The 25,401-nt window shown below is 48.0% G+C and overlaps 1 protein-coding gene across 2 annotated transcripts in view; it reads left to right on the top strand.

Annotated features, from left to right (window-relative positions):
- The window catches only part of LOC142301860 (disintegrin and metalloproteinase domain-containing protein 9-like), a 168,964-nt gene that overhangs the window by 53,708 nt on the left and 89,855 nt on the right, over positions 1–25,401 (top strand). For both annotated transcript variants that reach the window (XM_075342901.1, XM_075342902.1), the window contains 6 exons: positions 119–305; positions 6,530–6,595; positions 19,385–19,456; positions 21,487–21,656; positions 21,749–21,830; positions 23,578–23,714. In XM_075342901.1, coding sequence (XP_075199016.1) covers positions 119–305; positions 6,530–6,595; positions 19,385–19,456; positions 21,487–21,656; positions 21,749–21,830; positions 23,578–23,714 — 714 coding nt within the window. The remainder of the gene's footprint in view (positions 1–118; positions 306–6,529; positions 6,596–19,384; positions 19,457–21,486; positions 21,657–21,748; positions 21,831–23,577; positions 23,715–25,401) is intronic.

Below are 25,401 nucleotides of genomic sequence, written 5' to 3'. Positions count from 1 at the left end.
AGTATAAAATGGACCTGGCCTGTAGCAGACTGTGTCCATATTATAGATGAGCACAACAGGGATTCATAATACGGATACTGTATATACTCGAGCCCTTGAATTCACTTTGTATTTACAGGGGAATTATAGAAATTGTGAACGAAACCTTTATTATTGAGCCATTACAAACATCGCCATATCTACATATGTTATACAAAATGGATGCCAGTGATGACGCGCCTGCTTCCATACCTGAAACTGACACGGATCTGAGTAACCACATCTATCAGCGACAGCTTTTGAAGCCATTAAAAGGAGTTAATAAGGTATGTCATCATGTCATAATGTGTGGAAATAAAATATCATGTTACTCGTTATTGAGGGAAACCTGGCAGCTGATTCATTACTGCACAAGCCATGGGCAGCATGAACCAGAGCCTGGTGGCACGACTGCCGCAGCATTGCAGAGAATGTATAGTTTGAAGAAGCATTAGGGGACCATAAGCAGAGTCGACTCAAGACTAGTCCAGAGAGATCCCAGACGGCATTTTCCAGTGCCACTCCAAGTGATTGATTGATGTATACACACAGGAGATACCTATTAATCAACTACAGCTGTCCAGGAAGAAGCGGACTAGGGTCCGCACTGGACTAGTTTCATCTCTGCCTATGATCTACTGGTGGATCTTCAAACTATATTTTTTTTCTATAAAACGCCGGTTGTTTTTATAGAATAATATGCCAGGCTGCAATCATGTACCCATGCTCTGAATTATGCTGCCCGTGGTTTGAGCAGCATGAATCAGCTGACAGGTCCCCTATAAGGATAGAGTCACACTGGCGTACGACCGCAATGCGAGAAAATCTTGCATTGCACTTGGACCCACGTAAGACAATGCTGCAGCTCACATCTGAAATTTTTTCATCAGTCCTAATCGTGTTGAAGAAAAAAATTGCAGCATGTTGCGATTGCCTGCGAGTCTCCTATCACTCACTACAAGTCTATGGGTGCGAGTGAAACTTTGGACTGCATTCGGATGTCATTGGTGTGCAGTACGATATACGCACAGGCCGACAATGGAGGAAATGGGTAGATTAATCCCTCCCTCTCCTCCGCAGCTGTGATCCGATCACAGGATCGGATCACAGTCAAATGACAGTCGGACCACACTCGCAGCAGAGCGGGAGTCAAGGGTCATTAGCATATCGCAGCTGATGCTCTTGCATCGGATGCCATATGCTAGTCTGACTCTGCCCTTAAAGGGATCTTCAGGAAAAAAAGATCTGGCGAGCTCTTGAAGTCTTCAAATTTTGGATTATTTTCTTTATTCCTGAAAAACCTCATGAAGGTCCCTATCACTAAAAGGTGATTCTCTGCTGTGATCCTAAGGGGTACTTTGCACGCTGCAACATCGCAGGCCGATGCTGCGATGCCGAGCGCGATAGTACCCGCCCCCGTCGCAGCAGCGATTTCCTTGTGATAGCTGCCGTAGCGAACATTATCGCTACGGCAGCTTCACATGGACTCACCTGTCCTGCGACCGTCGCTCTGGCCGGCGACCCGCCTCCTTGTTAAGGGGGCGGGTCGTGCGGCGTCATAGCGACGTCACACGCCAGGCGGCCAATCGGAGCGGAGGGGCGGAGATGAGTGGGATGTAAACATCCCGCCCATCTCCATTTTTCCGCATATCCTACGGAAGCCGCAGTGACGCCGGTAGGAGATGTTCCTCGCTCCTGCGGCTTCACACACAGCGATGTGTGCTGCCGCAGGAGCGAGGAACGACATCGGACCGTCGCGTCAGCGTAATCATGGATTACGCCGACGCTGCACCGATGATACGATTACGACGCTTTTGCGCTCGTTAATCGTATCATCTAGGATTTACACACTACGATGTCGCATGCGATGCCGGAAGTGCGTAATTTTCAATTTGACTCCACCGACATCGCACCTGCGATGTCGTAGTGTGCAAAGCCCGCCTAAATATCTGGGAAATGCACCAGTTCTATAACCTGAAGCACATATGGGTAAACCTTACCACATGCTGTAATGGCCAGTCATTACAATCCCTGGTATAGAGAATTTACTCATGCATAAGCCCTAAATCACAAAGCTTTCATGCCTCTCACTTATTTTGGAATGTGACTATCTTGGTACCAGTCTAGTTTTAGCCAAAAGCCAAATTTGGCTTTATATTGGGCCATTTGTATGGAGACTATGACCTAACTCCTAGTGCTGCAGCTGTCAGACAACTTATAAACTATGCTCCTATATTGCCCATCTATATCATGATGAAAAGCAAATCTCTCTGCGATTGGTGTACTTTTCTGTTACAAATAATTTTTTATTTGATTAAAATCACTGACTGGTAATGCACAGAGTTGGATTTACTTAATGGCTCTTTCGTCTGCCTACCACCGACTATGTACCGTGCTTCCCCGAAAATAAGACAGGGACTTATATTATTTTTTGCTTCGAAAGATGCACGAGGGCTTATTTTCAGGGGATGTCATATTTTCCCATGAACAACAATAAACATATATTCTTGAACAAAAAAAAAATCAACATTTATTCACATATAATCATATAATTCTGAAACATCAACATTTTGTGTTACTCCAGTTACTGGTTCAGATACATTTTCTTATGTAATCTGCTGTTCTCATGGTGCAGAACCAGTTTTATAGTGGTAGGTACATATGATATTTACAAAGGCCTAAATTACCTGCTTAAATGTAATATTATCTGTGTATGGCTAAGTTTACCCCCAAAATAAATCAGACACCCCCTAAAAGAATTGCACTTACCAGACCCCTAACAATAAGAGTTGGCAAGTGAATGGGCTCTCACATACAAAGCTCTGTTGCTGTCAGGTCCCCCTGCGTTCTACAGAGGTTGGCTCCTCCTTGTGACTGGAAGCAGTATCACTTGCGCGAAGTGATAATGGTACCCAATCTGTTTGTGAGATCTGCAGTGCAATGCAGCTGAAACAGCGAGGGACCTGACAGCGACGCAGATCTCTGTGTGAGAGCTCATCCTCTATCAGCACTTGCCTACTGTAATTTTTTGGGCTCTGGTGAATGAGATTTCTTTGGGGGGCGAGTGGGTGTCTGCTTTCTTTGATGTAGAGTCCTGCTGTAGTCTTAAACTTTTCTAGCTGCTTGGACACTTGCTTATGAAACTGCAACCAGGTATTATTTTTGGAGTAGGGCTTATATTTTAAGCACACACTAAAAATCCCCCAAAATCCTACTAGGGCTTATTTTCAGGGTAGGTCTTATTTTCAGAGAAACAGGGTATATATACCTTTTAACATCCTATTCTCAATCCATAGGCATTAATGTGCAGTTGTCACCGCTCTGCAGTTATACGAACTTCCACTCTCCTGGAAGGCTTTATACAAGATCAGGGAGGTGTCTGTGCAATTTTTGCCCACTCGTCCAGAAGAGCATTTGTGAAGTCAGACACTGATGTTGGACAGGAGGGATGGGATCACTATCTCTACTCTAGTTTATCACAAAGATGTTATATGTGATTTAGGTCAGCACTCTGTGTAGCTAGTCAAATTCTTCAACACCAAACTCCTCCAACCTTGCCTTTATGGTCTGGGGGACAGTCGTTCTGGAACAGAAAAGGGCCTTTGAGATTTTCCTTCACTGCAACTAAGGGGCCTAGGTCAGTAACCTCCCTGAGCCACATTTAAGGCATCTTAAGCTGGTGTCACACACAGCGACAACGACAACGACGTCGCTGCTACGTCACCATTTTCTGTGACGTTGCAGCGACGTCGCTGTCGCTGTGTGTGACATCCAGCAACGACCTGGCCCCTGCTGTGAGGTCGCCGGTCGTTGCTGAATGTCCAGCTTCATTTTTTGGTCGTCACTCTCCCGCTGTGACACACACATCGCTGTGTGTGACAGCGAGAGAGCGACGAAATGAAGCAAGCAGGGAGCAGGAACCTGCGTCTGGCAGCTGCGGTAAGCTGTAACCAGCGTAAACATCGGGTAACCAAGGGAAGACCTTTCCCTGGTTACCCGATATTTACCTTCGTTACCAGCCTCCGCCCTTGCTGCCAGTGCCGGCTCCTGCTCTGTGCACATGTGGCTGCAGTACACATTGGGTAATTAACCCGATGTATACTGTAGCAAGGAGAGCAAGGAGCCAGCGCTAAACAGTGTGCGCGGCTCCCTGCTCTCTGCACTGTGACATGTAGCTGCAGTACACATCGGGTTAATTAACCCGATGTGTACTGTACCTAGGAGAGCAAGGAGCCAGCGCTAAGCGCGGCTCCCTGCTCTCTGCACATGTAGCACAGCGACGTTATGATCGCTGCTGCGTCGCTGTGTTTGACAGCTAAGCAGCGATCATAACAGCGACTTACAAGGTCGCTGTTACGTCACAGAAAATGGTGACGTAACAGCGACGTCGCTGTCGGTTAGTGTGATCCCAGCTTTACTGTTACTTTCATGTGTGTACTCACTCCGACTTTAAGCTCCTTTTGCTGTGTAATCGCTATCAATAACGCTAGACAACAGTGCAGCAGTTTGGGTTTATATTCTGGGACTAGTGATGCTATCTAATCATGGAGCTTGATGATTAACTCGTGAACTTGGTCATCCAATTTACTCCCTTCTGTAAAGCTGGTGTCACACTAAACGACAGCGACAACGACGTCGCTGTTACGTCACCATTTTCGGTGACGTAACAGCGACCTTGTAAGTCGCTGTTATGATCGCTGCTTAGCTGTCAAACACAGCAGAAGCAGCGATCATAAGGTCGCTGTGCTACATGTTCAGAGAGCAGGGAGCCGCGCTTAGCGCTGGCTCCTTGCTCTCCTGCAGCACACATCGGGTTAATTAACCCGATGTGTGCTGCAGCTACATGTCACAGTTCAGAGAGCAGGGAGCCGCGATTAGCGCTGGCTCCTTGCTCTCCTGCAGCACACATCGGGTTAATTAACCCGATGTGTGCTGCAGCTACATGTCACAGTTCAGAGAGCAGGGAGCCGCGCTTAGCGCTGGCTCCTTGCTCTCCTGCAGCACACATCGGGTTAATTAACCCGATGTGTGCTGCAGCTACATGTCACAGTGCAGAGAGCAGGGAGCCGCGCGCACTGCTTAGCGCTGGCTCCTTGCTCTCCTTGCTACAGTATGCATCGGGTTAATTACCCGATGCATACTGCAGCCACATGTCACAGTGCAGGAGCCGGCGCTGGCAGCAAGAGCGGAGGCTGGTAACCAGCGTAAACATCGGGTAACCAGGGAAAGGTCTTCCCTTGGTTACCCGATGTTTACGCTGGTTACAGCTTACCGCAGCTGCCAGTGCCGGCTCCTGATCGCTTCATTTCGTCGCTCTCTCGCTGTCACACACAGCGATGTGTGTGTCACAGTGGGAGAGTGACGACCAAAAAATGAAGCTGGACATTCAGCAACGACCGGCGACCTCACAGCAGGGGCCAGGTCGTTGCTGGATGTCACACACAGCGACAGCGACGGGACGTCGCTGCAACGTCACAGAAAATGGTGACGTAGCAGCGACGTCGTTGTCGTCGTCGTTATGTGTGACACCAGCTTAAAGGTACCGTCACAAATAACGAGATCGCTGCTGAGTCACAGTTTCTGTGACGCAGTAGCGATCCCGTTAGCGATCTCGTTATGTGTGACACCTACCAGTGATCAGGCCCCTGCTGTGAGATCTCTAGTCCTTGCAGAATGGTCCAGGCCATTTTCTTCAAAGGTGATGTCCTGCTGGGCAGAACACATCTCTGTGTTTGACACTGTGTGACAGGGTCACAGTGACTGCTGAGATCGTTATACAGGTCGCTACTGCGACCTGTATTGTTCCTGCATCGCTGGTAAGATCTGACTGTGTGACATCTCACCTGCGACCTCCCAGCGACTTACCTGCGATCCCTATCAGGTCGCATCGTTGGATCGCTGGTAAGTCGTTGTGTGTGACTGGGCCTTTAGCCTTTTTCCAGGCTCACACTATTTAAACCTCTGGCTTACTACATTTTGTGGCTAGTTATAAATTCTCTTTATCTGGTTCATGCCTGTTTCTCTGCCATTTCCCAGATAGTCTGATTCCGGTTTCTTACCTCGGTTTATGTTTTGACTATTCTGCTGTCTGACAATTCTGTTCAAGTTCCTCAACTCTGGGTTTTGACATGGCTTTCTGACCATCTTCTTCTCACTCACTCCACCGGCCAGCAGCCACTTTGTGGATTCACCCCAGGGGGCCCTGCATTGGTCCAGATTATTGCATAGGGGTTAATGGGTAAAGGCCAAAGCATCCCTTGGGATCTGCTAGATGGAGTGGCTCGTGCAAAGCCTATCTGTGGAAGCCCTATTAAGAACTGCCAAGCTACCATGCACAGAGCACGCTGACACTTATTCATGCAACTAGTATCCTGCTCTGTATCTATGAGGGGCAAGATCCCCACAACAGCGCCCTGGTTTGGCTTGAATGAGCTACTTTAAAATAATCAACTATTTTCACTATTTTCAATATGTAGTTATTTTATATCAGTCTATGATATGTGTCTTTCAGGATACAGCATTTCTTTTTAGTATGAGGCGATATATAAAGGTGTCCTTGTTTGTTACAATGGAAGCAGTGAGTATTAATATCTGTATACAATTTACAAGCAACTTTAACTCATCCTCATATGACTGGTGTCTTTATTTCAGCAGACCTAGGGATACCCTTGGTTACCTTCTAGCTCAGCTATGTTGGCATTATTTTCTAAAAGTGCAAATTAGACTTACAGCACAAATCTTAAAAAAACAGCTATAGTAAAGCTGGCCATAAGCATGCAATAGATGACGGTCGAGTGCTCCTTTGACCCTCACCTATTTTTCCCGACTCCTCGTACACAATTGTTCTTCTCAGCTGTTTTCAAAGTTAAAAAAAAATGACAAAAGATATGGTCTGGTCGACCTAAATCTTAATAGCAATTACTGGTAAGGCTGCTTTCACACTACGTTTTCTTAGCATGCGTCATGCACGTTTTTTTGCTGCAAAAGCGGATCCTGTTTTTGCAGAGAAAAACGCATGCAAACGCATGTGTTATTTTGCAGGATCCTGTCACTTGAAGTTTATGGCCGGGCATTGGAGTCATGTGATCGGGAGTGAGGGGAACTGAACGTGAAACTGGGAGCCGGCATCTGACAGCTGCGGAGGCTCGTAACCAAGGTAAACATCGGGTAACTTGCTTGGATACCCGATATTTATCTTGGTTATGAGCGTCTGCAGCTGCTAGGATCCGGGCTCCCTGCACACGTAACCAAGGTAAACATTGGGTATCCAAGCAAGTTACCCGATGTTTACCTTGGTTACGAGCCTCTGCAGCTCTCAGGCGGAGGAGAGAGGGAGGGGGAGAGAGGGACTGATCACACCAGGCTGGTTTCTGGGCATGCTCAGTAGAGCAAGGAGGATCCTGTCTATCAGCATGCCAGCGTTCACATACGTTTGCGTGCAGTATAGTCAGGATCCAGCAATTTGCAGTATTTGGACGCAGCTCAAAAATGCTACAAGTAGCGTTTTTGAAAAAAGTTAAAAAACTGCAAGTCACTGGATCCTCACTATAACGCATGCAAATGCATGTGAACGCATGTTGACGCGAGTCCATTGCAAATGCATTGAAATGAAAACGCATTTACACTGGATCCGTTTTTGCGTTAAAAAATGTTCAAGACGCATGTTAAAAAAACGTAGTGTGAAAGCAGCCTAATTGCATAGACCATATTTTGAGTATAGCAATTGATTATAAATATGTTTCCTAAGGAGAAAAACTCAAAGGATCTAAAGTTTTGTGTTAGACCACTATGGACATACTGTCCAGTCACTAAACACGAATGAGCCATGTAGTTTAATGCCTCTACCTACTTTTTGAATTGTTCATCTAAAATGGGTGCAGGACAGGACATGTTTAAGGTTCCTAGCTTGTTTAGTCATCGCTCTAGAGTGATCAGTTATGATGATGGAAAGTCTCGGTTCACTCAGAAGGATATTTCAAATCCTTAACCAAATATTATGGATTTCCCCCCATTGAGCTGATAATTAATGATGGGTGAGCATGCTCGCCACTGCTCGATACTTGGCCGAGCATTGGAGTGCTCTGGAACGTTTGATGCTTGACCGAGAATCACGGGTGCTTGGATGTGTAGCTCGTAAAATATCCGACACAAAAAGCTGGCTCCCTTCAGTGACTGATGGGAGCTGACACCACAGTGACAGCTCTTGCAGTCTCTGAATGGCTCTCACTGGGGGTAAAAACAAAGTTTTTGGATGCTGTGTGTAAAGAAAAAAAAACAAATAAACCTACCTTCCCCCAGAAAGTTTGTTTATGGTGAGCTCTACGTGGGCGGAGAGCCGAAATGCCCAATAATTGACTGCCATTATACTCGTTACTCGAGTCAAGCCTGTCAGAGCGTCTCATCTGCTCAATTCCAGTAGCGAGCACTTGAGCATCGCACTGTTCGCTCATCATTAGTGGTAATCAGATTTGTATCAATGAGCTAAATTTTGTGCTTAATTTCAATAAATGTTTTCTATTGCTATTTTGTAAGTGCTGAACTGGGCTGCGCACACGTATTTGTAAATCATGTATACACTATATTGCTTATTCGTTCAATCTGTGCACGTGTTCTAACCCTTTTGTATCCTAACAGTTAAGTGTACACAGCGTATTTCTTCCTTTTTCAGTGCTCTTATCACCTTTACAAGCTTCCCACGTGCACTTATGCATTTGCGCATGCGCTGTATTGTCTTCATCTCTAATTTATGTGTTGTTGACTCTCTCTTGCACATCATTGAACAGCTGATTCCAGTTCTTCTGTTATCGCCTCCTTTTCCTGTAGTTGCATTAGATCTTCAAATGTATCTCAATAAATTAGAATTTCTCTATCGTTTCATTGGGGGACACAGGACCATGGGTTATGCTGCTGTCACTAGGAGGCTGACACTAAGTAAACAGAAAAAGTTAGCTCCTCCCCAGCAGTATAACCCCTGAGCCGGAGGCGGGCTCAATCAGTTTTTTGCTTAGTGTCGTAGGAGGCTGATGTGGGCCGACTGGGCCCCCTTCAGCCACTTGATTTTTTGCGTATATTTTTTTCATTTTTTCTCTCGGCGACGCTCGTCGCTCTCATCTGTTGGAATTCTTTTTTTCTGCAGGTATCGTTCTCTCTACTCAGCTCTCGCAGCCCGTGTGGGTACCACTCCCCTGGGTCGCAGAAGCTTGACTCGTCGGGCCCTCTCCCCCGTCCAATTCCACGGTACCACTCCCGGGTTGGCATGTGGGGCTATTCCTTCCGGGGCACCCCCTATTCACCCTGCGGTATCACCCCAAAGGGTGCAAGGGGCATACAGCAGGGACTGGACCTCGCAGCGCGTCTGGATGATGATCGGGCCCGCAGCGCTGCTTCACTACAGGGGGCTCCCTGCCCCCACCGCCGTCCACCTCCCTGCCTGCCTGCCTGCCTGCCTGCCTCATTCTTCTTCTGCGGCCCGCAGCCAGCCCTCCGGTGTGCGGAGCACGCAGACACAAGTGCAGAGCTCCACGCCTGCACACTGCCAGATGCGGCGCCGCCGACCAGGTAGGACACTCCCCCTACCTTCTCCCGGGCGGCTTCAAGATATAGGCCCCGGTCCGGGCCTACTCACAGTCACCGAGCACCTCGGCCGGTGCCCGGACATTGCTGCGCGCTGCCGCTCCCGCAGGTAGGACCGTCGGTCGCTACTTTTCCCTGCGCCGGCTGTTGCAAAATTTAGGCCCCAGTCCGGGCCTACTCACCGGGCGCCACCAGCCACGTCCCCATCCGGCCCTGGAGTCCTCTCTACACCCGCAGTGCTCGGCCGGTTCCAGCTGCCGCGCCGCCGCTCTCGCGGGTAGAACCGCGGTCTCTAGATCACACGCGCCGGCTGCCTCAAAATTTAGGCCCCGGCTTCGGCCCTGTCTCCGGCGTCACAGGCCCGCCCCCCGCCGCATCGCTATTGGCCGCCGGCCGCTCCGTCTCCGCCCTCCACTCAGCCCCAGGCATCACAGTGGGGGCGGTGGATGCTTTTTCCCGCTCTCCTGGGCCCGCCTCCAGCCTCCCCAGCGTTCATCAAAAAAAAAAAAAAAGGGGATTATGTCAAACTCCTGGTATGCGGTTTGCTGACGCTGCAGCAGCCCGTATATCAGGGGAAAATAGACCCAAGTCTTCCATGTTTATTAAATACAGTGGGGTTTTTTACTCAGGGCTGGCGTTTTGTACATTATATTTTTTAACCCCTTCAGGTACCTTTTTCGGGCTTGCATCAGACACATCCCATAGGGTTAGTCTATAGAGCTCTCAGAGCTGAGTTTTTTGTTATTTGGGGCCGGTACCTCAAGTTTGCATTTTCCTTAATGGTAATTTTCCGCACAGAATGGCAGATTGGGGTTGACAGCTACCGCAGTCACTGGCTCCGCACGCCCCTGTATCTCGCCCCTGTCGGCTGGTTAATGCCCTGTCTCAGGCCAGATATTCCCTCGCTGACGTCCCTCGGGTTCGGGCACATGCGCCGCGTCCCCCGCCGACGCTTGGTCATACCATCCACAAAACGGCGCCATTCCCTCGGGGAGACGAGTTCCGTACCAGGGACTTTTTGCCTAGGCTAGAAGCGGACCCGCCAGGTCTCGCCTTTCGTGGCCCCCCAGTTTTTCCACCTTATTCCCAAGGTCCAGACTGCCCCTCCTCCGGTAGTCTTCCGACCTCCCGGGTGATGGCCCAGGCTTTCCACCTCCGCTGGACTCCGAGCAGGACCTGGATGTTTTGGCGCAGGACGAATAGCATGCTCGAAACGGTGAGTCAGGCCGTAAGGCTACGGACAGCCCCTCTTCTCTCTGTGCACCCAGGTCTCCTTTAGGGCGTTTGGAGCAGACCCTTGATGTGCTCGGGGGACATCCAGAGTTTGCCGAGTTACCGCGTGTTCACAGACATCCACCAGACACGACGTTTACCAGCGGTAAGCCATGTCATTGTCATTATTCCCTTCTCCAAAGGGGTTTTCGGAGAGTATGACCATGCTACACTGGAGTCGTTGACCACAGACATCTACCAGACACGGCGTTTACCAGCGGTAAGTCATGTACTTTGGTCATTATCATTCCCCCGTAGGGCTCTGGAGAGAGGGGGCAGTTACCTTGCAGAGACGAAGAGGGCAGGCCCCTGCGGTTTCATTGGAATACAGTTCGCCGTGTGACTGCGTTATCACGGATAATCCCAGGCCTCGATTTTTACCGGTGGTAAGTCCTTTTATTGTCATTACCCCTTCTAGAAAGGGGGCTCCAAATGGAAGGGGCACCCCACCCTGTAGTCGACCCGCCTGTGTTCCTCCGGGTTTCTCGTCCCGAACGTGGCGTCCCTCGGAGAATCAGCGAACTCCATACGCAGCGGACCAAGTTCCACCTAGGCTGTCCCAGGACTGGTTATCATCTTCAGTGAGTACCCTCTCTTCACATACCTGGGGCCTGCCTGCCGCTCGGCCTGAGCCTCTACCATCAGTGTGTCCACCCGTCGAGACCTCTGACTCGGGATCAGGTACGCAGATTCGGCATCTAGGAGGCCACTGACTTCCCTTCGGTCCTTAGGGAATGCCCCTCTGAAGATAGGCGAGTTCAGTGGCCCCCCTTGGCTATGTCAGGGTAGAGTACTTCTCTCCCCTAGACTACGTAAGGGAAGGGTTCATCCCTTTCCCTGCATCGCTCCAGAGGCATCAGGATCGTCCCCTCACACTAGGTTCCAGCCGTTCACGCCGCTCTCGTCAGGAAGCCTCTATTCCTCCAACAGCCCCTCCGCCTTGCGTGGCAGTGGACCGTTCCAGTTTTTTATAAGAGCGCTGACAGGGATCTCTGTCCCTGCGCACCCTACTCTACAGGGCTGCTAGGTTCTCTACGCCCAAGTACGGCCGGGAGGTCCAGGGTTCTCCCTTCAAGGTTCCTTGCTTGAGGTTAGACCGTCATATTCACTTTCCGCTACTAGAGTAGCTGAGATACCGGAACGAGTCCTCCAAGACCCCGGCTCGGTCCATCATCCCTTAGGCACGGTTTTTTCGAGCCCGTTCAGGAGGAAGTACTCCTCACGCAGGAATAGTTTCCTTCCTGGCACAGAGTTCCGCGTACACTTGCCACCCGCTCCCGTTTTGGCTATGCGAGCCCTCGGCAGTTTGTGCAGGTGATAGCGACGGTGCACGTACCAGATTTCACCCCTTCTCTCCAGTGGACCACACTGAAGATCGGAGACAGAGGGTTCCGTCTTCACGGTTGATCCGCCAATTTTCTCATAGCGGACCAGTCTTCGAAATCGTCCCTTGAGAAGCTTCCCTTCCCTCCGCTGGAGGATATTCTCAACCGTCACCAGTCTCCCGTGCTGGGGTATGCTACCCCCACTTTTTCCTCGGCACGGTCCCGAGGGTCAGCCCTAGAGCGTTGTTTCCCCTTCAACATTCCGGATGCCAGAGCCATCCGGTTAGCACGGCTACAATTCTTCTCTGGGTCGGGCCTTGCCCAGTCAGGTTCCAGTCGGACCATGCCACAGCGGTGACATGCATCATCCACCAGGTAGACCCAGAGAGTGTCATGGCAAAGGAAGAGGCCAAGAAGATTTTGCCCTGGGACGGGTCCATTAACTCGCTATCTCGGTCAGTCCATCCCTGGCATGGACGTTTTGGACGGCCGATTTTTTCGGTAGGAAAGACCTCCCTTAGGAAAAGTGCTCCTCAACAGGGAAGTCACCAGTCAGTTCACGGGCGAGGGAAGACCTCCAGTCGTGGACTTATTGTTCTCCCGTTCCAACTTTCAAGTCAATAGTGCTTCGAGTGTACCACCTGCTCTGGTCTAGGTGCGACTCCCTCGACCGGTCGTGTAGCCTGTTCAGGTTCTCCTGCATCTTCCCGCAGCTTCCCATGGTCTCGAGGGTTCTCAGGATGGACCAAGGCAACGATACCTCGGGAGTGACCCAGGCGAGCATACTTCGCAGAGCCTACTCAACTCCTCACGGAGGCCCCGGGGCTCCTTCCCGACCGCCAAGTTATCTGTGTCGGGGCCCCTCTCCTCTACCGGGACTCAAAGGCCCCAAGTTCGACGGCCTCACCAGTGGATCCCGGGTACTGCCTCAGTCAGGCTGTTGACAAGAGGATTACTGACAACGTTGAGGGCCGGGAATCAAGTTTCCTCCAGGATTTATTTCCACTAGGAAAGAGCTCCCCCGGTGGGGGAGGACCACATCTTCCCTCTTTTTTGCTGGCATTCTTCCAGTCAGATCCGAATGCGACCCTCTCGCGCGTCCCTGTATGGGCCAGTTGTTGGCCCGTTTCGCTTCGGATTTTTTCGGAGTCTTTTCACTTCCGTCATCCAATCAGAGCCTTCGCTCTGAGAAGCGTCCATCTGGCTCGGCTGTTTCATCGTTTCACCAAAAACGTGGATTCTTTTTCCAGTGAGGGGTTCGTTCAAGGTACCCCCTTTTTCCCGGCTCCACCTGTTTTTTTTAGGTGGGCGCCTCGTGGCCATCTCGTTGTTACAGACAGCATCAGGGCGGACAGCCCTCTTGTCGTTCTTCTCCCCTTTTTGTTTTCCAGCGCCTCCAGCAGGACAGGGGGAGGCTCCGGCCAGAACTCTTCGTTTCTGTCCAAGGCAGCTCGCTGTTTCCTTCCAGAAGAGGTGTTTAGTATTCAGTTTTCGGTTCTAGTCTCCTCTCTCAGCCGGGAAGGGGCCTAGTTCGTTCCAGAACTGGTACGAGCCCTCAGTCTTACATGTCTGCAGGACACCCTTTTCGGTTACACCGACAACCAGTCCACCCTTCCACCCGGTCCCAATAGGCCCATGCCGGCGCCAGGGGCCTGATTTGTTCACATGGATCCATTACTCCATGTGTGAAGACTATCGCATGAAGGGCGGACTTCCGCCGCGGTCTACCGAGCAAGGGATACCCCTTGGGCGATTGGACTACAGATGTCGACCGTCCAGGTTCCCTGGGCCGCCACCCGATCTAGTCGGCATACCTTTACTAGTTTCTACCAGGCTCACACCCAAGCTTCGGCAACGGCCAGCCTTGGAGTAAGGTTTGCGGGTGGCAGTGACACACCTGTAACAACGTAGGTGCTTGTAAGTCTGGCGCAAGCCCGACGGGGAAGCGGTTACCTTCCTATCTCCGGTGATGGTTTTTCTTCCCACCCAGGGACTGCTTTTGGACGTCCCATGGTCCTGTGTCCCCCAATGAAACGATAGAGAAAGAAGGATTTTTGTGTACTCACCGTAAAATCTCTTTCTCTGAGTCTTCATTGGGGGACACAGCACCCACCCTGCTTGTGTTATTTGTTATATATATTTCCTGTCGGTTACCTCAGTGGCTATTTCCCCAGGCCACTGGTCACACGACTACTATTCATAGTTTTTATCTGTATTATCCAGAATGGTTTGATTCTCCTCCTACTGCTTGTGCACTAAACGGATTGAGCCCGCCTCCGGCTCAGGGGTTATACTGCTGGGGAGGAGCTAACTTTTTCTGTTTACTTAGTGTCAGCCTCCTAGTGACAGCAGCATAACCCATGGTCCTGTGTCCCCCAATGAAGACTCAGAGAAAGAGATTTTACGGTGAGTACACAAAAATCCTTCTATCATCAAAAAGTTAATTTATTTCAGTAATTCAATACAAAAGGGAAACGCATATATTATATAGAGTCATTACACACAGAGTGATCTATTTCAAGTGTTTATTCTGTTACTGTTGATGATTATGGCTTACAGCCAATGAAAACCCAACAGTCGTTATCTCAGAAAATTAGAATATTATATAAGACCAAATGAAAAATGATTTCAAACTCAGAAATGTTGGCCTACTGAAAAGTCTGTACAGTAAATGCACTCAATACTTGGTTGGGGCTCCTTATGCATGAATTACTGCATCAATGTGGCGTGCCATGGAGGCGATCAGCCTGAGGCACTGCTGAGATGTTGAGGAAAGAAAGCCCAGGTTGCTTTGATAGCAGCCTTTATCTCTTATGCATGGTTGGGTCTGGTGTTTCTCATCTTCCTCTTGAGATTCTCTATGGGGTTTAGGTCAGGCGAGTTTGCTGTCCAATCAAGCACAGTGATACTGTGGTTATTAAACCAGTAATTGGTACTTTTGGCAGTGTGGACAGGTGCCAAGTCCTGCTCGAAAATGAAATTTCCATCTCCAAGCAGCTTATCGGCAGAAGGAAGCATGAAGTGCTCTAAAATTTCCTGGTAGATGGCTTCACTGAATTTGGTCTTCATAAAACACAGTGGAGCTACACCAGCAGATGACATGGCTCCCCAAACCATCACTGATTGTGGAAGCTTCACACTAGACCTTCAGCAGCTTAGATTTTGTGCCTCTCCACTCTTCCTCCAGACTCTGGGACCTTGATTTCCAAATGAAATGCAAAAAATTACTTTCATCTGAAAAGCAACACCTTGGACCACTGAGCAACAGTCCAGTTCTTTTTCTCCTTGGCCCAGGTAACACACTTCTGGCGTTGTCTATTGGTCATGAGTGGCTTGACACAAGGAATATGACAGTTGTAGCCCATGTCCTGGACACGTCTGTGTGTGGTGACTCTTGAAGCACTGACTCCAGCAGCAGTCCACTCCTTGTGAATCTCACACAAATTTTTGAATGGTCTTTTCTTAACAATCCCATCAAGGCTGCGGTTATCCCTGTTGCTTGTGCATCTTTTTTCTACCACACTTTTTTTTCCTTTCGCTCAACTTTCCATTAATATGCTTGGATACAGTACTCTGTGAACAGCCAGCTTCTTCAGCAATGACCTCTTGTAGCTTACCCTCCTTGTGGAGTGTGTCAATGATCGCCTTCTGGACATCTGTCAAGTCAGCAGTCTTTCCCATGATTGTATAGGGTACTGAACCAGACTATAACCATTTTAAATGTTTAGGAAGCCTTTGCAGGTGTTTTGTGTTAATTATTCTAATTTTCTGAGATAGTGACTTTTGGGTTTTCATTGGCTGTAAGCCATAATCATCAACATTAACAGAAATAAACACCTGAAATAGATCACTCTGTGTGTAATGACTCTATATAATGTGTTTCCATTTTTGTATTGAATTATTGAGATAAATTAACTTTTTGATGATATTCTAATTTATAGAGATACACCTGTATATCATATAAATACAGGATTCTATGAGTGCACATACACCCCTTTCTCCCTTTTTTTGTTGTTAGAAATTTTTTATGTTGCGAGTTGCCCACTCTCACTTCTTTTGTACAATACAACTTGAAATGTCACAAAATACGCAACTTGTAATTGTGAAAAAACTTTGCAAATTAAACTGGAGTATAGTTCTGGCGGTGGTATACGGCAGCTGATAAGTGCAAGAAATTCATTATGAGGTGCAGTCTCTTATGCACACTTCATTTAGGCTACTTTCACACATCAGTTTTTTGCAATCAGGCACAATCCACATATTTGTGCCTGATGCAACGGATCCGTGTCAGTGTGTAAAAACTGATGCGACGGATCCGTTTTTTTTTTTTAAAGCTGAGAGGGAGAGACCCCATCATCACCGCACACGCAGGCACTCCCGCACGCATTATCCCTGCACACACCCCGGCACTCCCGCACGCATCATCCCCGCACACACATCCCGACACTCCCGCACGCATCATCCCCGCACACACCCTGGCACTCCCGCACGCATCATCCCCGCACACACCCCGACACTCCCGCACGCATCATCCCCACCCACACCCTGGCACTCCCGCATGCATCATCCCCGCACACACCCCGGCACTCCCGCACGCATCATCCCCGCACACACCCCGGCACTCCCGCACGCATCATCCCTGCACACACCCCAACACTCCCGCACGCATCATCACCGCACACACCCCGGCACTCCCGCATGCATCATCACTGCACACACTCCGGCACTCCCGCACGCATCATCATCACCGCACACCCCGACACTACCTCAGTGACATAACCGCTGACAGCGCGACTCCCTCAGTTGCTATGTGGAGCTGATAGAGAGCTGCGGTGTTCCACAGCCGCTTCTGTCAGCTTCATGTAGCAGAGCCGAAATAGTCGCGGGACCTCGTGGATTACGTCGGACCTGGAGGTGCATTTGGGGATTTTAATAAAATGGTGAAAGAGGGTGTTTTTTTGTCCTTTATTCCAAATAAAGTATTTTTTTGGGTGTATGTGTTTATTTACTTTCACTTACAGGTTAATCATTGGGGGTGTCTCATAGACGCCTCCCATGATTAACCCCTTATTACCCCGATTGCCACCGCACCAGGGTGATTCGGGATGAGCCGGGTAGCCCGGTAGAGTCCCGGGACTGTCGCATCTAATGCATGCAGCAATTCCGGGCGGCTGCTGGCTGATATTGTTAGGCTGGGGGGCTCCCCATAACGTGGAGCTCCCCATCCTGAGAATACCAGCCTTCAGCCGTGTGGTTTTACCCTGGCTGGTATCAAAATTGGGGGGAACCGCACGCCGTTTTTTTAAAATTTATTTATTTATTTTACTGCAAGATATAGATCCGCCCACTAGAGGCTGTGATTGGTTGCAGTGAGACAGCTGTCACTCAGCATGGGGGCGTGTCTGACTACAACCAATCATAGGTGCCGGTGGGCAGGAAAAGCAGGGAATACGAGATTGAATAATGGGCGGCCGGCATTTTCAAATCAGGAGAAGCCGCCAGAAGAGTGTCACAGCCGTTCAGTGCCGCCCAGGGGATCGGTGAGTGGGTGAGAGTGAGTGAATGAGTCAGTGAGTGAGTCAGTTAGTCAGTGAGTGTGAGAGAGGCTGGGGCCACACGGGGCACTACTGTGATGCTCGCATGACACTCGGCTCGTGCTGTCAGCACAGCAGGAGCCGAGTGTCATGCTAGTGTCCCAGCGTCTGAGTGCGGTCCGACTGTGCGAGCGGACCTCGGCTGCGGGGGGGGGGCTCTCAGGAGGGGCGGGCCGGCACGGAGGAGGGGAAGGTGAGATTTATCTCCCCCTCTCCTCTGTAGCCGGCTATTGCGACTCTCTCTGTGCATGCATGGTACACTGATGTACCGTGAGTGCAGTGTGATTTTTCTCTCGCCCCATTCACTTGAATGGGTGCGAGAGAAAGAGTCTCGCACTGCAGTCACAGCATGCTGTGATTTGTTTTCTCGGTCCGATTAGGACTGAGAAAATAATCACTCATGTGCGCTGACACACAGGCTAGAATTGGTCCGAGTGGAATGCAATGTTTTATCGCACTCCACTCGCACCGATTTTCTTAGGCCAGAGAATCACTTCTGGGCATGCTCAGAAGTAAAAACCGAATCCGGTACATGCTTCCGGCGTTTGATGCATGCCACCGGATTCGGCATGCATAGACTTTCATTATGCACGTTTTTTGTCTCATAAAAAAAACTGCACAGCGCCGGGTGCGGCGCTGTGCGGTTTTTTTTATGAGACAAAAAACGTTGCATGAAACATTCCATGCGGCCACCGCATTCATTAATTAAGCCGCATCTGGAAAAAGCCGGATGCAACGCAAGGTCATCAGGCACAATCCGGCGACAATACAAATCCTTGGGGATAAAACGGATGCGGTGTAGGATCCGTTTTAACCGGGTTTTTTTCCGGATTGTGCCTGATGGGAAAAACCTGATGTGTGAAAGTAGCCTAAAGGCTACTTTACACACTGCGATATCGGTCCCGATATCGCTAGTGTGGGTACCCGCCCCCATCTGTTGCGCGACACGGGCATATCGCTGCCCGTGCCGCACAACATCGCCCAGAGCCGTCACACATACTTACCTGTCCGGCGACGTCGCTGTGACGGGCGAACCGCCTCCTTTCTAAGGGGGTGGTCCATGCGGCGTCACAGCGACGTCACTGAAACGTCACTGAACCGCCGCCCAATCGCAGCGGAGGGGCGGAGATGAGCGGGACGTAACACCCCGCCCACCTCCTTCCTTCCGCATAGCGGCCGGGAGGCAGGTAGGGAGAGCTTCCTCGCTCCTGCGGCGTCACACGCAGCGATGTGTGCTGCCGCAGGAACGAGGAACAACCTCTTTACTGCTGAAGTAACGATAATTGGGAATGGACCCCCGTGCAACGATGCAAAATCGCTAATCGATGTCACACGCAACGGCATCGCTAATGCGGCCGGATGTGCGTCACGAATTCCGTGACCCCAACGACTCCGCATTAGCGATGTCGTAGCGTGTAAAGCCCGCTTAAGACTTCAGTATAAAACACAAGTCTTCATGAATTGTCACCTATGTATGTATGTCTGTATTATCCCTGTCATTAGTGTGAGACAGTCTATATTTTCTAATATTTGATATGACTATGATATATAAGCCTTAACGCCTATTGTTGTTCCCATATCTATTATCCATATCTATTATAGTACAACGTCTTAGGTGCCAGTCCAAAAGCTGTCATTACTACTTTACTGCAAGTATTTAGTTATGTTAATACGGTAAGTACAGCTTATTTTATTTTTTTCAACAAAATGTTTAATTTACTTTGTAAATGTATTGAACTCCATTTTAAAATTTACAGAATGAATTAGGGTACATAAAAAAGTTTAGTGCCTGTTCACTGCCTGTATAACGCTACATGTTAGGTGACTTTTTGATGTTGCAGATTTTCTGCAGCATTTCTGCACCTATTTAAGTAAATTAGGTTACTTGGTTGTGTTATTTTACCTGCGTTTTTATCACATTTTTGAAGCTGTATTTTTTTTGTCTTTGTTTGACGTGTCATGCTTTAAATAAAGCTGCCTTGTATTTCATTCTTTATATAAAGCTGCTTTGTTTTTTATACTTCTTGATATTTGACTTTGACCAAACTTTATTGGTGCAGTTGTGACGCCCCCCCCCCTAAGGCTCAGTCGTCACTGGGTATTGCATCTGACTTAAGGTGCAATGCGCATTCCGGGTAAGGAAGAAGTTAACCACTGGTTTTCACTTACACAACACAGCCAGGAAATGAGTCAGCAGTTACATAACACGCAGCTTAGCAGATTTCCCACAGAAACTGGGCTAGAGTTGGTCACCATAACAACGGGACTTCCCAGCACTAAGTGAGTCTTCAGGAAGGTGGGGGCAGCATGAGGGAAGAGAAAGCACACAGTTTTTACAGCAGAACAGTCTGAGACACAGAAGAAGTAGGGTCGCCGAGGGGTGTAAGCTCCCCTCAGAGGGACCGACCAGGAGGAGTGCTTTGGAGCTCTCCCGGTAAGGACTGAGAGAGTGCCAGAACACCCGGGACTCACAGGACCACGGCGGCTGTGGAGAGTGCTTCACAGCTTCCACAGTTAGTACCTGGCAGACTGGAAGAGACCATAGATGACCAGGAGAGTTGGTGAGACAGAGAAGAAACATGGTAGTCGACGGGAGAGCCTAACAGCCCCTTCAGGACCGGCGCAGTCAGGGTGCAGAACACTAGTGTGGCGTACACTTCACATTGCGCCATCAGAATCTTCAGGGAAGGGGGATTTCACGTCCCATTGCCCACCACAAATGTCCTGGGGCACAGCAGCATATAGGGTTCGGAGTCGTAATTACAGTAAGGCCCCACAGCGGATCCGCGCTGCCTGCAAACGGGACAGGAAGTAAACTCAAGGACACTGGGGTCCTCAAGTAGCTCCACGCCACGGGTATCCATACAAAAAGGGCAAAGAAGGAACGTCTCACACTCCACAACACTGGTGGTGGCCTCTGAATCATCCGGGATTGGCTGGAGCCCATCACAGCGGAAACCGGCACACCAAGGGTGACGACCTGACACAGTGAGTAAAAGAACTTTGCCCGTAGTCCTGGTATCCCGTCATTGCCATCGCTGTAGCCCCGTGCTCCGGCGCCTATGGCCACTACCCCACCACCATTGTCCTCTCTGGGGCCAAGCTCCACCAATGGGGGACTGGACTACCTAAGCTGCATGACCATCTGCCCCGGAGGAGGGCAACATCTCGCAGCTGTGGCTGATCTTTGGCTGCATACCATGGGTGGCGCTGCAAAGCAAACTCCCTTCATCCCCCTACACCGGTCACCTTGCACGTTTTTTATTGACACCGACGGGGCCACGGATCCAGGTCAGGACATTCACAGCAACCCCAAATACCACTGGTCTGGTGACGAGTAATCCCCTGACCCTGTGGTTTGACGACCAGGGGTGCCACTCACCGTCCTGCTTTGCTCCATCCACTTTATTGGACCGGGCCAAAAATGTTCTGGGAGTACTAACTAAAACTCACAAAACCTTTGCGCAGCCTTACGTTGCACCAAACCTTTGTGACTTTTGAAAGCTTTTTATGCCAAAATTTGATAAATCAGACTCAATATATGCAGCAGAGGGGGCATGCGCCATCGTCGTTTAATTCACAAAGAGCACTATAGAGTCCCGCTCTTGGGATTGGTGAAGGTCCCTTTGTTATGCAATAACTTGCTATCTTGGTATAACTCCTTCCATCCTAATCTTGAATAACATCTTCATGCTCTTTCGTAGAGGGTTGTTCCTCTTAAATTGGAGATATATCTATCTACTGTCAATCTTTGGACTGAATCAAATCTATGCGTCATAGCAGATAGTGTAAGTGACACACTAGAAAACTTTGTTGATATGATCTCAGGATTACCCTCCGACAAGAGAAATTTCAACATTGCCTTATTAATCATGTAAGTATTAACTTCCTGTTCATCTCTTCTTATATGGAACTTTCACTATGATGGGAGTAGGTGCTAGAACTTTTCTTCTTTCTATTTCTTAGTGATGGACAAGACTCTGATGGACAAGTTGGGAAAACGTATTATGGACAGATGTGCTCCAACAACAATGGGGCAGTAGTTGCGGTACGAGCAATTTCTAACGGATCATATAATTGTACATGAAAGCTACACAGAAAAAGAAAGGTTACCATAGGAATTGTCCAAAAATAGCTAATTCCAAGTTATCATATTGTTAGAAGTGTTTATTATGCAATGATAATGAATATAATTGCTGATTATTATAATGACAATTGTGATTATAATGATCATCACCATTATTATTATTATCATTGGCATTGTTAGCAGCAGGTGACATGATTATGATTACATTTGTGAAAGTTCAGGAAATCCTAATAGGCTGTACACAGATTGAGATAAAAGTAGCACTACACCACTTTGGAGAAAAATGACCACTGGGATCAGGGTCTGACTTTTTCCAACATAAAGAAAAATGTGGAATAGGTTTCATGGTAATGATTTGTGATGAACCATGGCCCAGGGAACTATGGACGATAGAAGGGCAAAACAGAATATGGTTCATTTTAAAACTTTGCTTAACAGCCCTAACATTAGAGATGAGTGAATCACTTTAAGGCAATTTGATTGTACCTAAAATTTCACAGAAAAATCTTATTTGCCAGAATCCAATTTTTACTGATTTAATATGCACTATTTGACTGACCGTTTCCTGGATAGAAAACTATGTAAAGAAGAGGTTAAAAAAATTCTACCCAGCCCCCACCTGTTTGCTTTGGTCTGGTCACTAGTTCAGTCTGCATTGGGCCATCTTCTATTTCCTCCAGAGCTCAACATCTTTGGTGTCTCCTGTGCTGACTATTTAAGTCTATGATGTGCACCACACATCATCATAACTCTGCAGCCTACTCAGTGCAGGAAACAATAAAGATGCCAGATGCCAAAGTTGCCATGCACCAGAAGAGCCCGAAAATGGCCCTATTCTGACTCCATAACTAGGCTGCAAGCATAGGGCTCTTGAGACACAGTTTCTATGGATGTCTTTATTGACCAGTACTCACACGAAGAGAGGTCATCAGATAGCCTAAAGGTGGTCCATATGAAGATTCCAGAAGTTTTATTTTGAAGCTTAATTATTGTATTATGCTCAGTTACAGTAGATAAAAAGATGAATCTGAGCCACAGATGAATAGAGATAATGTTAGCAAATGGAAGACGAACACTGACTGGGGAAGAAGGGAGGGCTTACTGACATCAGAGCTGGCTACAGGGAAAGAAGGAGGACAAACTTCTAAAAAGAAAACCTGATTCCATAACAGTGAAACAGTAACAATACAATGACAGTACAATGCTGTATGATTCCCAAGTCGTGGGACATGACAGACCCAGTGAACACCTCACCGGCTCAATGAACAAAAGATGATGTCCTGACCAGAGTGGGACAAGGTGATTGCAGGGTAAGTATAATTTTTTTTTTATTACATATGTGTATTATGCTCAGGGGTCCAGAATTACTTCAGTGCCAAATAATGTCTATTCAATTCGTACTGAAGAAATTTGATACAAATTTAATTTCCTGTACAAACTAGAGAAAATTACAAAAAAATTAATTTTCATCAGATTCGCTCATCACTAGTAATAACCAATAGTTTGGGCTCGCTCAAAGAATATAAGATAAGTTCAATGCCAACACCAGGGACACCAAAAGGTAAAATATTTTACTTGTGAATGCACTCTTGGTACAAGTGATAATTCTGACAATATCAAATAAAGCTGCAGGAATAGTGGTATTGTGTTAATGACAATAGAGCATTGCTTAATATATCACTTCCTTTTTTTTTTCTCATTTGTGTAGTTTCAAAAAGCATTGTCTTTGGTGACATTCTCCGCTCTTATTTCTCATATCTTGGGCCACAATTTTGGGATGCTGCATGACGACTCCACAGATTGTACCTGTTCTGCTCCTCCCTGTATCATGGACGTCAACATGATGTAAAGTCTATTTTTATTATTGATTGTATTCACTGTGCGTTTCATGTGAACTGCAGATGATTGAATATTTGTAGATCCATTTGTGCAAAACGAAAACTGTATGTGATCATTTATTTCACTTTTTGGGGGTGCTGACTAATGCTATATTGTTGTGTACTGTTGACTTATACACTGTGATAATTTGCTGATGAGCTCATGGGGTAAAGCTAACAATATGTTGAAAATGTTGTTGAAATGGTATTCTCGGACAGTGTAATATAGACTTGTATGTGCATATAACTGTCTATACATTAAGAAGAAACAGAAGTTCCAGGCGGCACACAATCCTTCAAGGTGCACGTGTCCAAGGAAGGCATCCACAGTATAATTAATACAAAGGACCGGCACTCCAAATCTTCTGAAATATTTTTGTAGTTTATTCCATTATAATCATAATATACAGGCGTAAATTACGCGTTTCGGCTAATAGTGAGCCTTTTTCACATCTAGATTCTAGATCTATTATGATTATGATGGAATAAACTACAAAAATATTTCAGAAGATTTGGAGTGCCGGTCCTTTGTATTAATTGTCTATACATTAAGAAATTATCCTGCTGAACATAAACAATGAATGCAATATAAATTTAATGTACGAAGGGCTGCTGATAAGTCTTTGGCTTTGTGATCTTGTTTTGTTTCTATGGTAACGAATGTTACATCACATGAACGCCTTATGTGTCTAGTACATGTTTTCAAAATTTTGTGTTTGTTGCTTATGTTCTACGCACGCGGGAAAACAAAATGGCGGGGTCTAATGCGATATTCACAGGAACTGAGAGCAGAGGAGGGATAAAATTATTGTCTCTGCAAGGAAAGTCCTCAAAGGATATTCATGGTGATAGGTCAGACATTGGGGAATCAATGCCCTTCATATTCCACAGTTAAGAACTGGGTTGCCAAATTTAAAACTGGCCACTTCAGCACCAATAATGAGGAACGTCCTGGACGACAGAGTGATTGTTGTTCCAGAGATCGTCGATGCTGTGCACAACCTCATACTGGAGAATCGACAAATTTCAGCTAAAGCAATAGCAGACATCATGGGGATTTCCCGTGAACGTGTTTGTGTCATTATCCATGAACATTTGGACATGAGGAAGCTGCAAAGTGGGTCCCCAAATGTTTGACAACGGATCAGAGAAGCATGCAAGTGAAAACTTCCCGGTTCATTTGTCAGCGTTTCCGGACTAATAAGAACTTCCTGGATCGACTGGTCACTATGGATGAGACCTGGAATTATTTGTATGACTCTGAAAATAAGGAGCAGTCAAAAGAGTGGAGGCACAGTGATTCTCCTCCTCCAAAGAAGTTCAGGGTGCAAAAGTCAGCCACTAAGGTGATGGCATCTGTGTTCTGGGATAAGGAGGGCATATGTAGTGTCCCACGGGACCTGCAGGTCTACTCGTCACCAGGCCAGAGGTATTTGGGGTTGCCATGAATGGCCTGACCCGGCTCCATGACCCCATCGGCTGTGTAAGAGGGTGCAAGGTGACAGGTAATAGGAGATGGGGGTTTGCTGTGCAGCGCCACCCGTGGTGTGTGGCCAGGGGTTAGCTGCCGCTGCGAGATGTTGCTCTTCTCTGGGGCTGATGGCAACACAGCTCAGATAGTCCAGCTACCCACAGGTGGAGTGAGCCCCAAGGAG

The sequence above is a fragment of the Anomaloglossus baeobatrachus genome, chromosome 4, assembly GCF_048569485.1.
Source record: "Anomaloglossus baeobatrachus isolate aAnoBae1 chromosome 4, aAnoBae1.hap1, whole genome shotgun sequence".
Lineage (NCBI taxonomy): Eukaryota > Metazoa > Chordata > Amphibia > Anura > Aromobatidae > Anomaloglossus > Anomaloglossus baeobatrachus.
The sequence above is the reverse complement of the archived record's forward strand: the minus strand, read 5'-3'. Positions and strand labels throughout refer to the sequence as shown.